This window comes from Colletotrichum higginsianum, chromosome 5 (assembly GCF_001672515.1).
Source record: "Colletotrichum higginsianum IMI 349063 chromosome 5, whole genome shotgun sequence".
NCBI classification, from domain to species: domain Eukaryota; kingdom Fungi; phylum Ascomycota; class Sordariomycetes; order Glomerellales; family Glomerellaceae; genus Colletotrichum; species Colletotrichum higginsianum.
Window position 1 is genome coordinate 135,046 of NC_030958.1, and position 14,694 is coordinate 149,739.

The following is a 14,694-nucleotide window of genomic DNA, read 5'->3' on the forward strand; positions in this document are numbered from 1 at the left end:
AATCCGCATTGGTTCTCCATACCCCTTCTATGCACCCGACCATCCCCGGCTCGTAACCTATTCAATGATTAAAGGAAGTCCGCAAATGGTCACCAAGTGACCAGCAGTACGTATAATGCTACGAACTGCACGGCTTGTTGCTTGGGCTCTTCTAGATTTTCCTATTATAACGAATCAGAAGGGCTGCATGGCAGATTGGTCAGTCCTATTTCGGTTCTTTTTACCTTCGCCGCAATCCTTCGCCATTTGAAATCAATCCGACGAGCACAGCCTCTTTTTTTTTTTTTTTTTTTTTTTTTTGCTCTTCTTGGCCGTTGTTGCGATACCTCTTCTTGAGGCTGCCCTGATGCCTTCGACAGGTCTCGACCAGATTCCGAAGACTAGGCCCACGCAACGGAGAAGTCGATCCGTACTCTACTCGGCCCGGGCGGTTGAGTGGATGACAATTTAGGTGAGCTTACGCCACACCCATTGCTTCCCTGGTCACGCCTCACTGTATCTCCTCCACGTTAGTAGATGAGTGAACGTAGCGTATGTTTGATGACGTCTCCGGTGTTTGTCAGTCGGGGTGCTTGCAGCTCTTCACTGTTTACTAAGCTTCCAGGTTTTGTAATCCCTAATTTCAGTCACAGATGAACCATCATCGAGGCATTAGGCAGCAGGTGGATAGTACGTCTTCCTCTGACCAAACCGTCACATTGCTTACTTCTATCTACAATGAGACATCGACAGTGCGGCTACCAAAGCCATCATATCCGATATTGCCGTCGACGACTTGACGGATATGCACAGTACCTCAAGGAGCGCCATAATTGCACGACGACTGACGAATTCTCCTCGTCTTCATGCTGGCGCAAATTCCTGAGGGGCTCGGTCTTGACCGCGCTGACAATCTATACAAAGGCGCAATCTCACTTGTCAACCAGCGTGGCCTGCGAAATATTCCCATCGTCATAGGAACCCGGCTGAGCCGATCAAGCTGACTTCGATGCTGGGATCAGTGACAAAGGTCCCCTGAGGCCGGTTCGTCCACCCACGCAACACACTAACCGGCCTGGTCTTGCCCAGCCAATGGCCGTCGAGCCCAGCAGACGTGGTGGCAACAGCGCCAGTACCGACAACTGGGGATAATTTGGCAGCGTCTTGGCTGTTGGTGAACCCCCCTGCCTCGTTTTACCGCTGTTGCCCTGGGGCCTTGACAAAAGGGCTGCATGAGCCTGCAGCAGGGGAGTGTTTTTGAAGCCGGAGCGGCCGACAATGACTCCGGACGACCTTTACGTTGCTTACATTCTGTAAGTGAAAGAGAGCGTCTGTCCTGGCCCATGGAAAATTGGGTTTCCCAATCTTACGGCATCCCTTCTTTCTCATTAGCCCGCCGCTGAATGGCACTGGGCTAGAGTCCGCATGCGGCGCAAGGGAGGAACTCCGCCGTCTTGAATCCCGGCCGCTGTCCTCACCATCCTGATCAAACCCCCCCACATTGCTCTCTCGGGAGGGCTGAGCTGAGCTCTGCAGGCCAAATGAGGTCAAAGGAACGCATCTATCTCGATCGGCGACCTTGTAACAATGGGGTTCGCTATCCACTCAGGCTGATCGAGAAGAAAAAAAACGCTGACCGTCCTTGGTCAAGCTCCAGCATTCGACAAACTTTGTGGAACGTTGTTCGACGCTTGGTAAAGCCTCGCAATCCTTCAGCCCTATGGACATACACCCTCGTCCTGCCCCAACCAGCCCCGCTGGGTGCAGAGCGTGGGATGTTGGGTGTGGGTGTGGTCGAATCCACCCCATCGGCTCTGCGCTAGACCACAAATTGCGCGTCCCTCGCTTCGACTGCCTACTGAAGCCTAGAGACATCAACATCTTGAGCCTCTCGTCTTCCCTGATGCCCATTCGTTTATGGAGTGTCAGCGTGGCCGTGTCTCACCTTACTATCCCTCCTTCGCGGGACTACGTCTCCGGCTCGGGATTGGGTGGGAAAACGTCGAGCCACACTATCCTGGCCCAGGAATCTCACATACGTCGTCTATCCGCCCTCCAACCTCCTAGTTTGGGACTGGTCCCCGACTCTGCTACGACTCCGTGATGGCATTCTCTTGTCCTTTCTCATTACTTGTCTTCATCGATCCGTTTGGCCAACCCTGGCGTGATCACGATCCACATTCAAACACTGACGATCACAGCCGCTCACATGACGGATCACTCGGGCGGGACTCTCACCACCCACCACCCGTAGAACGCGGGCGAAAGTCAAGGCAGAAAACTTGTCAGAATTGGTACTGCCAGGTTGCTTACGGCTTATGGGTCAAGTGCTCTTCAACTTCCACCGAGCATCTGCTCCGATTGTGCTCGTCGCTCGGCTTGATTGGTTTAACTCATAATAGCTTTCAGCAAGGCGTATCTCCCTCCTCCGTCACAATCTGTCATCATTCCGCGTTGCCCATCTCACAACCTTGGGGTACTGTCAGACTCGACCCCCATCCCGGAGTAGGATGCCCCCCTCTCACGCCACGATTGCCTATTCCTTGCTCGCGGGGTGCCCTTCCTATCCGGGTTTCTGGGAGCCCTCCCAGCAATGTGGTTGGCAGTTCCCGGTTCTTGGGAATCTTGCTGGCGGGCCGTATGTACCCCGGCGTACCTTGCCTGGGATGTCTAGGTAGAGTCGTCAAAATAGGTGTCCTAACCAGCTTACCCCCTCCCACACATCGCGGGACTCTTGGCGTGGAGACGATTTGGCTATCACGTTGTACCAGGGAGTAATATGCGAATTAAGCGCCAGGCCAGTGGCGGTTTGACGTATTTGGAAACCCAAGGTAATATGAGCCCTGCGGACTTGGTAACATGTGGACAAGTCTTGGTCTTCTGGGCGAGATGGAGGATTACCTTGCCTGGGAATTGTCGTCTCTTTCCTGTGTGTACATATGTGTCTTGAATGCAAAGCCTCATGAAGGATCTGTGATGAGAGCATATATGAGCCCCGTCGTCGTCCAGTTCATTGTCTCGGGCGACAGGACCATACCAACATTGTCTTCACCGTTCTGAACTATTATCACCGGGTGAAGCCTATTTTAACGCCCTTCATTCACCAATAGCCCGCTCAAACTCTGAATTACCTAGATACCACACGGTCAAGTCCCTTTGAAGACCTCCCATCGAGAAAAAGCGCCCGCAGCCAAGATGCTCTCCCCCGTCTACGCAAACCTCTTCGACAGAGATCACGTCACAGCCTACATCTCACATGGCCACGACGACGGACAACGAGTCTACCCAGAAACCCAACAACACGTTCCCAAAAGCAACCCCTCGCTCGCCATCGACGTGTTCGCTCTCATAAGCAAGGTCCCCTCGGCACCGCCTACACCGCCGCCCCGTCCGCGTCCCGGCCCATTAGGCCCCCGCCCGGATGTCCCTACGCCTCCTCCAAGCCCGTAAAGAGCTGCGTGCTGCCTGCCGGGGGACTTAAGTGGATGGATCTTGTTGGTGATTCCGAAGTCGGTCTTGCGGGTGATGATGGCCTCGTCCGCCACAGTGCTCATAGGCTCGTCGAGCTCTCCAACGTGTCTGCGGAGGACCCAGCTGGCCGACGCGGCACGTCGACCGAGTAGCCGTCAAGGCTCCGGAACCCGGCTGTCGCACGGCATGGTTAACCGAAAGGCTCTTTCTCTCCTTCAGAAACCAACCGGCTTCCACCCTTCGCCTTTAGACCCCTCCATTTTCTTTCACCAATGTCTCATCTCCGTCTCTTTCGTTCCCTTTACTCCGACACGACCAGATGGAATCAAACCGCTCACCGAAGCGACATCGTTGAACTAGACTTACATTATCTGCGTATAAAATTGTTGCATATTTCTTAATTTGTAGGTTGGAGGGGAGCATACATGGCAGGGACACGCATTTACACGGCCTGGGTATCATTCGCTTTCGCTTCTTCAGAGCAGGAGTTGGTGTTCGTGCATAAATACTCATGAATTCACTTTCGTTTTCAACTACTAGAATCCAAGAAAGGCAGGCGGCCCAGGTGTGAATGCGAAACGGCATGAGCTGTTGGTCGTCTGTATTGTGGTGATGATTGATTAACTAGACCGCTGTTGTTCGTACCCCGCCGACTGCCAATCTGAGAGTAAAACTGTTGCCCTTGAATGTGCCAGACTTCTTGTTATGTTGCACCAAACTGTAGCCCGAACCCTAGGCATGTTCATTCCATTGGGATGGTCTCCGTTGCTTCTGAATACGTCGATGAGACCCAGCCTCCCCAGCAATTACGTGTGTAGTTGAATAGCGCTTTCAATGCAGACCTGCACTTCGATGGGACACTGTAGAATATCGCCTCACCAGCTGCAAACAGCTATCGAAGGAGCTCTTACAAACATCCACATATCTTTAATCAGCAAGATATCGTGATTTTCAAGCGTGGCCAGCTCGATGCTTCATCCACCATCTCACCTTTCCTAGCTATGTTTTCGGCATGATCCGATATGCATGGGGAGGTATCCCAATACCATCGCGTTGACTGGCCACGATTTAAAGCACTTTTTTGGCTCAATGTTCGGCTCTTCATACTGGAACTGTCTCTCCGTTCGTATATTCAACGAGCGTTCATTTGCAAAGCATTGTGGTAGTACGGGTTAGGCGAAGCGTACACAAAGCTAGGCGTAAGCTGTCTTGGAGTCGAGAGCTGAGTTTTGAGAAGAGACTTATGGTGTCTTTTGAGTGCTTGTCTTCTGTTTCACGTACCTTCTTCATAATCAGACCCAAAATCTATCCAATCTGCTGCTCAAATAGCATAACTTTTAATCGTCCATGACTGCTGTTGTCGGGAATCTCGTGATGCACGGCCAAAGTCAACATCGTTCCCAAGGCCTTCGCTCATTTTCCACTCCGCGCACCCATCAAGTCTACAAATTCCACTCCTTGGTGCACTAACGCATACAAGCAGTCCGAGATCATTTTGCCAACGCACCTTGGAGCAGAGGGTACGAGAGTCTCCTAGGTTCTCCATTCAACAAGACCGCGAACCCGCAACACAACATGAGAAAGTCCGGTAGAAATTTATCGCTTCAATCACCAGCTCCTTCGCGCTCGTAAATTTGCCTGAATTATTCCTGTCTGCCGGGCTATCCTTGGAAGTGACCAGCCTTGGTCTGAGGGGACTCCTGCTCTCGGAGCTCGCCAATGCAATGCACCTTTGAGAAGCACTCGAGTTCGACTAGGCGTGATGCAATCTCACGAATGCGGCTCTCGCCCTCCCTCTCTTACACAGACATGCTGTTTGGGCCATCGCAGTCTTTTTGGTAGACACAGGAAAGTACACTGAAGCTGTCAGATTGGAGAATCATGGATTTCTGGTGCGCCATAGGGAGGAAGCATAGATATCACGCCAATGAGTTCCATCGAGGAATGAACTCTTTGGAGACTACCAAATGGGACGGCTTCAAAGACTCATAGACGGGCCATGGATCTTTCTTCTGGCAGAACCAGACGCTAGAAGACCTCACATCTGGAAGGACCGGGAATCTATCTTGGGTATCTAGACATGACTTTGCACGTCATAGCCTGGACATGAACGAACGAGCGCCTCGCCTCGTGTTCTCGGAGAAGAGTGTCTAACAGGTTTTGAGTAAGGGTTGGGAACGTTCTCCCCACCACAACGGCAACCCATTCAATTCATGAACGTTCGGAAAGCAGACCAACAAACAAAAGGGGGTAAAAACAGATGACGGAGGGCATGACCCCGTCATTGCATGGGAGCCATGGTCGTTGTAGCGCGTAGAAGGTAGCCATAACGCCTCTTGGCCGTCATTGACGGTCCCGGGCTTTGAAGGGGACAAGCAAACCGCTGATGCTCGTGACGGACAATAGAATGGGGCATAGCACATGCGTCCGGCTGCCGCTGGCGCTGCGAATGGTATAAACAGAGCATGCCGGGCAAGGAAAACTAGATAGTAGGGGCCAATGGTTCGCGATGAGAGGGAGCAGTTCCACGGTGAAAGCTGTCTGTCTGTCTGTCTGCAGCGGCCACCTTTGCCGAGCTCCAATCACTGCTAAAGCGCTATTATTGTGAATCCATGCTTCATGCACCTGCAGCTCGTGTTGGGGGAGGGCCAAGAACGTTACGGTCTTGGCTAACTGTTGGCAACGCTGCCTGGATGGCACGGGCAACTCGTATCGGCTTGGAGTGAAAGGGAAACGCTTGGTCCGCCGCTGTCCGTTCACTTCATCCGTGTTTTCGAATCACAGGACTTTGCAAGGGCGGGAAGGCTAATCTTATTAACTATAAGTTCTGCTCCTCTTTGAAACTCAATTCACTTGCTGTTTCTTAGCCCGGTTGCTGCCGAGACATATGTTGCCTAGGAAGATGGCCCATGGCCCACAGCTACAGTCCCAACCCAAAATTCCGAGATCACCCCCTTCTAAAATACAGGCATACCTGATCTCAAACTTATGGACCCCCCCCCCCCCCACTGTAGACATGTCCGTCCACAACAACATACCACCTTAACTTGCCTCCTGTCAGACGTTGTGGTGCCCAACGCCCTGGAAGCAACAGCTACTCTGCTTCAATTTACCAAAAGGGCTGTCATGCCGGCCAAGATGTGTCTTATTTCTTCTTTTTCGTCGTTTCACTTTCTCATGCAGGGCCACAATAGTCCCTTTGCAACAGAACAGGCATGTCTCTCTCGCCCCTGGAACGATCGGCTGGTATTCCCACCCAAACACCCCCACCCCCATCATGTCGGTTTCCGTCTGCCATCTACAGCAGGATGAACTCGGTTCGCCGAGCTGTCCACAGGGGCTTGTCAAGGGAGGAGGACGAGAAACAGGACTGTGCTTCTGTAGTGGCGCTCGGCTTCCCGTTGCCAATGCCAACAGCGAACAGATATCGGTTGATATGATTCTCGGGCAACAATAGGCACATCTCTGGCTTCGACATCGTCTTGCATGTGATGGACTACGTAGATAATGATTTGCCCGTTAAGTATTCGAATACAAGCAATAGACAGCCTTGCAGCTCTCTTACCATTCTCACCTGTTGTCGATGCCGCCGCGTATTAGGTGTCTCGATCGCGTGCGGTCCCAGCCGCTTGCAAGACATCAATCTCGTCGCTGCCCTGGGGTCAATCACCTTGTGACAGTGGTAACCCCATCATCCCCTCCGGTGGCTTTCTGCCAAGCCGATTGTCCCATCGACGTCGCCTTACCCCAGTTTTAGATGCAGATGATCCCTTCCGGGGGCCCAGAGCTATCTGCAGGGCTCAGGGCGCTCGCCGATGGTCGAGCTGTGGCGTGGCGACCTCTTCAGACAGCATTCTCTTCTCTGACGGGCCAACTCGTCCCCCGAAGCCTATCTGTTGTTATGGCTCAATTGTTACGATACCGTTAGCTTGAACTCCAATACACCCGTCTTTCGAGCCTGATAGAAGAGAGATTATCGTTAGAGGTTGCTGTGGATTTGCCTGGCCGATCGGCTCTTTCGATTTTCCCACCCAAGTACCCGTCAGAAAGCCACAAGATGCTCTCGTCACCTCTCAAGGCTGGCGTGTTCAGCCTTCTGTCGTTGGCCGGCCTCGTTGCCGGTCAACAAGATGACCTCGGGAGCGTTCTTCAGTCCAAATCAAATCTGTCTACTTATTACAACCTGATCAAAGTGAGTTGAGTTGCCTCTGGCCGGCGTGAGGTTCGACCCTCTGTTGATGGCGAACGAGATGTATGATGAAGTTATCGACCCTTTGCTGACTCCTGATCAGAAATACCCCGAAGTCATTCTTAAGCTTCCCAGCTACGATGGCGTCACAGCAAGTTTCCCTGAAAATTCCAATCCCAAGAATGTGGTCCACAGGGCTAACACACTGCTCAGATCATTGCGCCGTCCAACGCGGCTTTCGAGAACATTCCCGGTACCCAACTAAACGGCATCTGGAACGAAACGGACCCCTCCATCGCCGTCCCCATCCTGGAGTACCACATCCTCCAAGGCACAGTCTCGACCAGCGCTCTCGAATCGGGCCCGTCAGTCCTGCACTCCTCGCTACTCCAGAACCCGGCCTGGACCAACGTCACTGGCGGACAGAACGTCATGGTGAACAAGCAGCCCGGCAACGTCACCGTCTTCACCTCGTCCGAGGGCATCCGTACCACCCAGGTCGAAGGTGACATCAAGTTTGCGGGCGGCCTCATCCAGGTCGTCGACAACCTCATGATCCCCCCTGCCAGGCTCGAAATCACGACCGACTCCTTTCAGCTCCCCGCCTTCCTGGGGGCGCTCTACACCGCCAGACTCCTCCCCTCGCTGTCGGAGAGGAAGAACGTGACCATATTCGCCCCGCGCAACGAGGCCTTCCAGCGCGTCGCCGGATCCCTCCGAGACCTGGACGAAGACGCTGTCCGGAACATCCTCAACTACCACGTCGTCACAGGCCGCATTCTCGCCTCCTCGGACCTCAAGAACGGCACGAACCTGACCACTCTGTCCCGGCAGGACCTCAACGTCATCCGCTCTGGCAACAATCTCTTCCTCAACTCGGCACAGATCGTCCAACCCGACATCCTCCTCGCAAATGGCATCCTCCACATCGTCGACAATGTCCTGAACCCGAACGCGGCCTCGGCGACGCCGGACCCCACCGCCGTTAGCCAGCTGCCCGTCTTCCCCGAGAGCTCGGCGTCTGGGCTGCCGTTCACGTCGGCGATTCCTTGCACCGTGAGCTGTCCTGTGACAACCACCGCGACTCCCACGGCGGCATCGACGACGGCATCGACGACGGCCATCAGGACTGCCACGAGCCCCGGTGCCGCGGCGCGGACTGGCGTGGCTGCTGGGGCGGCTTTGCTTGCAGGGTTGGCAGCGCTGACTTGATTCGGAACGGGGCCTGGTTTGCACGGACAGAACGAGGCTACGATATCACTGTAGATGTTGGAATGCTAAAGCACTGACTGGATCATTTTGTAAATAGAATTCAAACCTGGGCCTGAAGAAGTTGGAATACTTGGAGTCAAGAAAACAGCGCGTACATTGCGCGGGATGTAGTGCGCTCACAGAGGCCTTGATATTATAGTTGCAATCGTTAGGCCAGTAGTTGCAATGCCAACTCTGGCCATCCAAGCCATGTCTACAAGTTTTCCCTGTTTCACCCAGCAGACTTCATTCCACTCAACTATCTCCACCTTTGTCCGGGTCTTCGCCCGCAAGCTCAAAGGTCAGGTTTTTTCGTAATGCTCCACAGCCATCCAAATAAGTCCGATATGGTGTAGTGGCCAATATGATGCCCTCTCATTCACAGAACTTGATCGTGGCATAGAAAGTCGTGAAGATTGGATATGGTGGAGGGAAAGAGGCGAGGGGAGAATATTAGATTCGGCTGGTCCATGGTGGCAGACACGCGGAATGGCAATCGCTTCGCCAGCTGCACTTACCCAAGCAAGCAAGCAAGCATTCGCAAGGATGGGTTAGGTATACATCATGGTAGCTTTTGATGTGCCTTGCGCGAGAACACGTTAATGTAACTATTAGCAGCTGCCTTGCCACGTAGTTGATCAGCAGTCCTCTGACACTTTAAAACTGCCTCCTATTCTGGTTACTAGATTCGGAAGGTGAAGCTTGATTGAGGCCGACGGCTCGTCATGAGCACGTCTACCTTCCAGTACCGAAACATGAACGAAGATATCTACTTGATATGATCGGCTAGTATAAGAAATACGCAGTATGCCGGTGAGAAGATCCACTTGCAGGTTGTCATCGGTCGTAAACTGGACAGTCGACTTCAGCAACCCGTTGATCAGTTTCTAGGTCTCGATGAACTGTCTGAACGGAAGGACATGATTCGAACCAAGTTTCCCAGGTAGGAGAATGGTGCCAGAGGAATGAAAAAACAAGCCTTGAATATGGAAATTGTACTTGATTCTGGTTCACGCAAGGAGAAAGCCATATTCTAAGAAGCTGAAAAATAGTTCTTGTACCCCTACTATATCTTGAAAGCCTGTCGAAGCGGACAGCTCTATTGGAAGTTCAACAGATCAAAAAAAATAACTGTTACTGCTACTCGAGGCATGGCGGAAACTATGAAGATCTCGAAAGATGTTCAGAACTTACTGTCTATAAGAGCGTTTCCCAAGTATTTTGTACCGCAGAAGGCATGGTGTCACTTTTGAGCTCTCGACAACAGGCCACGACACTGTTTTGTCGTCCAGGGCCCGATTTCTTTAAGTCGATCGGTCATGGCGTGTCTTTAGAAGACATACCAGACTAAAAAATGTGTAATAATCCTCAAGTCTCGAGCAATGAGAGAAGGTGGTACGTGTGACCGGGGCATATGCTCTGCCGGTGAACTCGCACCCTCGACAACGACAAGCTTTGAAGACACAAGTTCAAATGCAACCTCACAGGCCAAGTTGTTTAGCAACATCCCAGCAACACACATTAAGCTAGGAAGACTTCCAAGAAGTGCCCCCAGGCCACAGAGGCCCATCTACTGACATCGCTATCTAAGCCTCGGCTTTAACCCGTCACCTCGATCATCAGCCTCATCAAGACCCCGTCACCTTCCACACACGAACATCTTTCAAACCTCATTCCTACGCCCCAACATCACCCAGCCCCCCTACACCTCAACCGAGGTCACCGACGCCGCAGGCCCGCGTCTCGCACCACACCAACCTCACGCCTGCCAGCTGGCCACCCTCAGCTGCATAATCAGTAGACAGTAACACGGAGACAAGAACCTGATTTCCAGGCGTGGCGGGAGAGAACGCATACCCAGCTGTCCGGCTCCAGCTCGCGTAGGGTGCTCTGCATTGCCTTGACTACGTGTCTCAGTCCGGTACTCATCGCCCGCCTGCCCGCGACGAGACGACCACGCAGAGTTGCAGAGTGCAAGGGATGCATTTGGAGCCTTTCTCCAGTAAGCAGGGGGGGGTGGCAAAGAGGTATCGAGCTTGGCACATGAGAGATGCAGACGAGCTTTGCCCCGGCCATCCACCTCAACAGCGACTCGCAGACATGACACCGTATAGTATCGACCCTACCCACTCTTACTGCCTACATGGACCTCCAGATAACGAACGATGGGGCTCGCAGCTCGCAACTCTTATCCGTCCTTCTCAACTGAAACACGCACGCAGCCGGGCGAGCGAGATAACAACAAACGAAGTAGGTCGTCTCAATTGGACGACATGCGGGCAGGCCGCTAGGGCCAAAGTGCAATAATACCACCAACGCGAGACTTGCGCAGCTTGACGTGGAGGGCAAAGGGGAAGAGGCGTCCGGGAGGGTTGGGGTTTGTCTCGTTCCATGCGGTCACCCCAAAATAAAAACGGCTACACGAGCTGCACGAGTGACTGGTTGACCAGTGATTGGGGCAAATCGAAGCCAACGTAGAATACGAAGTGGAGGGGCAGCCCGAGGGCGGGCGGGGTTATCGAGCTTATGCAACGGCTGACTGGCTCGTCCTGCCCGCCACACCCATAATGAGGACGATGTTCATGGGTTCTCTACTCTGCAAGATCATCGAGCTTGAGAGACGGGATACAGCGTTATTTCAAGCTTGAGATGCGTGGAAGAGGCAGGCCGCAGAACAGACAGACCGGGTATGACGTACAGCCGTCTTGTTGACGTCTCGCAGTTCACGGAGAACTTGTATGGGCAAACAGAAGGACTCGGTGACATACGGATGCTTCCATCATGCAGCAGAGGCTTCATTCTGGGCGCCGTATGCGGCATGACAGACAGCCCGTGGGAACAAGCTCTAGCGTTACAACCGGAGCATTGAGAAGTACCGGCTCTGCGGGTCGGGTTCAGCTGGGATTGTCGCTGCATGAACAGATATTTCCCTTGGATTTTGCAAGGAAAACAGGCAGCCAGGAAGGTTACTGCAGTCTGGACTCGTTGAAATGCGAGAGCTGAAGCCCAACAAGTAGGCCATGTCCCAAATCGGGAATGCAGAGTACCCTTGGATCGCCCGACATGGCCTCATCCAGGCCTGCCATGATGCCGTACAACAACGCAGTAGCGGCAGCAGCAGCAGTAGCAGTAATTCGACTGGGTGCTACGCTGCTATCGAAAGACTAACGCATGCGCAATGCAGTGCAATCGGCCCTCTTACCCGTGAGAGAGGGACAGTGCAAAGGGTTGGGCAGGGTGGCAGCATCCCTATCAGCGCATGCATTGACAACTACCTATCCGCACTGCAGATGGTTGCATGCGTGACAATCAATAGCATGCAGTTGAGGGAGCCAGAGGTGGCATTGTGTATCAGCGAAACCGGGGCTAACTTTTCGTTTGCCCGTCTTGAGTGCCAACTTGGGACTGACAAAGGCGGCGGTCCCGAGAGTTCCAATCAGATAGCCACAAGCTGGTAGAGGCTGGAGGCGTCTGTCAGCTCGGATCGGAACAAAGAACAGCATCCACCACGTCGGCGGGAAGCTCCCGGAACATCGATCTTGGACGAAGGGTTCCATTCGGACGTCCTAGCGTGGGGCAGAGTCACTCTGGCGAGGAACGCTGGATCGTCGGACGGTGGGGCCGGTATAGACCTTCTCTCCGCTGGATCGTTGTTGATCAAGCACTTGGTTTGCTGCTCGCCACGGCGGCAGGGCAGGGCGGTCGAGTGACATCTAGAAGCATTTTTGTTTTGTTGCCGATCTTCTGCTCGAGCTTGAACTGCGGATCATCCAAGAAGCCGGTACTGCAGGGAGAGGCTCATCCGATGTTCTACGTGCGGTGGGCATTGAAGTTGGTTGAAGAACGAGGGCACTGGCCCTCGCTTTGGCCTCGCTATTTTGTCAGTCTCGTATCGCTATGGGAAGACAAGGGCTCTCGTTTGTATGGCGTGTGACGACCAAACAGGCGCACGGTGGACGAGCTTTGACGCCATCGCGACATGGCGGCCACGGCGTTTGACGTGAGGGTGGAAATTGCAGTAGGAAGCCAGGAGACGGCCAAGACGGGTCGAGGCAGACGGATTCAATACTGCCGTGGGCGTTGACGGATCTAGTCCTGAAGAGGCAGCATACACCTTATCGCGTCTTTTTCGTCCGACCAGCGACTTGGCGGGGAGTAGGGACCAGGGGGCCCTGATGCAGGAACAAGGGCATCAACGCACGGTTGAGCGAACCGGCCGATGCATGCACGCCACACGAAGCTAGCCGACGCACCAGTAGGAGTTTGGGCCAGACCAAAATCCCTTGCTGCTTTTCTGGTCTCTCTTCCCATTGTGATCAGAAAGAGAGGGGGAGCTGAATGGACCTGGACCTGGCCCTGGACCTGGAAGCCGTCAGAGGACGCAACGCAACGCACACAGGGTGGGACGGATAGAGCAGCGGATCAGACAGGGGGAAAGAGAGAGACCGGCGGCAGCTGGGCTATCATATCACCAAGGCTGAGGGCGAAGCGCCTGCAAGTTGCCAATAGTGAGGTTTCGTCAAGACCACACTCGCGATTCGGTATCTCTCTGTTGATGACTTGGTCCTCAATTTGGCGTGCAGCTAAACGGAAGCGCCTAGATGAAGAGAGGGAGAAATGTCGTTGGGTGGTAATATTGGACAATCGGTGAGACCAGACCGGACCAAACGGACGCACTGGAGTGCTTCAGGTTCGAGGGCAATGACGATGCGTCCCACTCCCAGTGTAAGGCGTGGTGATGGATGTTTGGCAATGGAGAAACGAGTCGGGCCCGGCCGAACTTAACAAAGGCCGGATCCAAAGCCAGTGACGCGGGGGAAGAAGGGGAAGAGGAAGAGGAACAGGGGCAACGAGAGAAGAGAGTGAAAGGAGGCGAGAAAGAGAGAGTGTATACAGTGTACAGTGCGCGTCATTTCCACTCTCACCAAGTGTACCTACTTGGTGGACGGCAGCACCAATAGGCGCTACAGTAAACGCTAACAAGAAGTAGCCCCGGCTTCAGCTGCACTGGAATGGGGTCGCCGAAGGGCTGCCGAAATACTGTGTTAAAATTGACCAACGCTACGCAGCTGCACACTGTAACTGGCATGACCGCTGAGAAGGAGGGGAGAGGGAAGGAACTCACAAAGGCACGACAAGAGCTGGGAGGAAGGACCCACGGAGGCAGGATGGACTGGACTGGCTGGGCCTAATTAGGACCAGCCAGCTGGAGCTTGGCTGCTTTTGTCCCACATGCATCATCCCCCTCCACTCCCCCCCCCCTCCAGAGAGCGTCTTTGACGTGGGAAACAACAGAACCAAACGACGTACAGTATTACTACTGCAAGAGATAGAGAGAGTGTGAGTGAGTGGCTGAAAGTGCCGTACCCATTCGCGCACTTGACCCTTCCCAATCTTAGTCTTGTCCAGGAGCGTCCTCGAATCTGCCCGCGTCCTCCGTCTACTACGTCTACGTCTACGCCTACGCCTTTTGCTTTTACCTACCCGGCCTCGCCTCATTTTTCGTCTGGGAACGCCCAACTGCCATTCTTTCTTCTCTTCGTTGCTCCGCTCGCCGTCAGTCGCCCGCCGTTCCGAGCAGTACAAATCTACCTCCTGTCGCTCTTTTCGACAGTGGTCGCCGACGCGTTTGCTGTTCAATCAGTCTGAGTCCTTTGGCCTAGACAGACCGCCACAACTCCATCACTACTATCACCATCACCATTATCATCACTGCCAACGCTCGCTCCGTTTTCGTCTCTTCCCACCGCGAATCTTCAACAAGTGCCGGCTTCACCACGCCGAGACACACCCTCTCCTCTCCA

The 14,694-nt window shown here is 53.7% G+C and overlaps 2 protein-coding genes across 2 annotated transcripts; both read left to right on the forward strand.

Annotated features, from left to right (window-relative positions):
* Positions 1-3,174: 3,174 nt before the first annotated feature.
* CH63R_06982 (uncharacterized protein) lies at positions 3,175-3,429 on the forward strand (the record flags this gene model as incomplete). Its single annotated transcript, XM_018301957.1, has 1 exon — positions 3,175-3,429. One exon carries the CDS (start codon positions 3,175-3,177, stop codon positions 3,427-3,429), a length of 255 nt encoding a protein of 84 aa, XP_018156735.1.
* A 4,078-nt stretch (positions 3,430-7,507) lies between these two features.
* Positions 7,508-8,851, forward strand: CH63R_06983 (Fasciclin domain-containing protein; the record flags this gene model as incomplete). The annotated part of the gene is made up of 3 exons (XM_018301958.1): positions 7,508-7,642; positions 7,743-7,784; positions 7,853-8,851. 3 exons carry the CDS (start codon positions 7,508-7,510, stop codon positions 8,849-8,851), a joined length of 1,176 nt encoding a protein of 391 aa, XP_018156736.1.
* Positions 8,852-14,694: the final 5,843 nt, after the last annotated feature.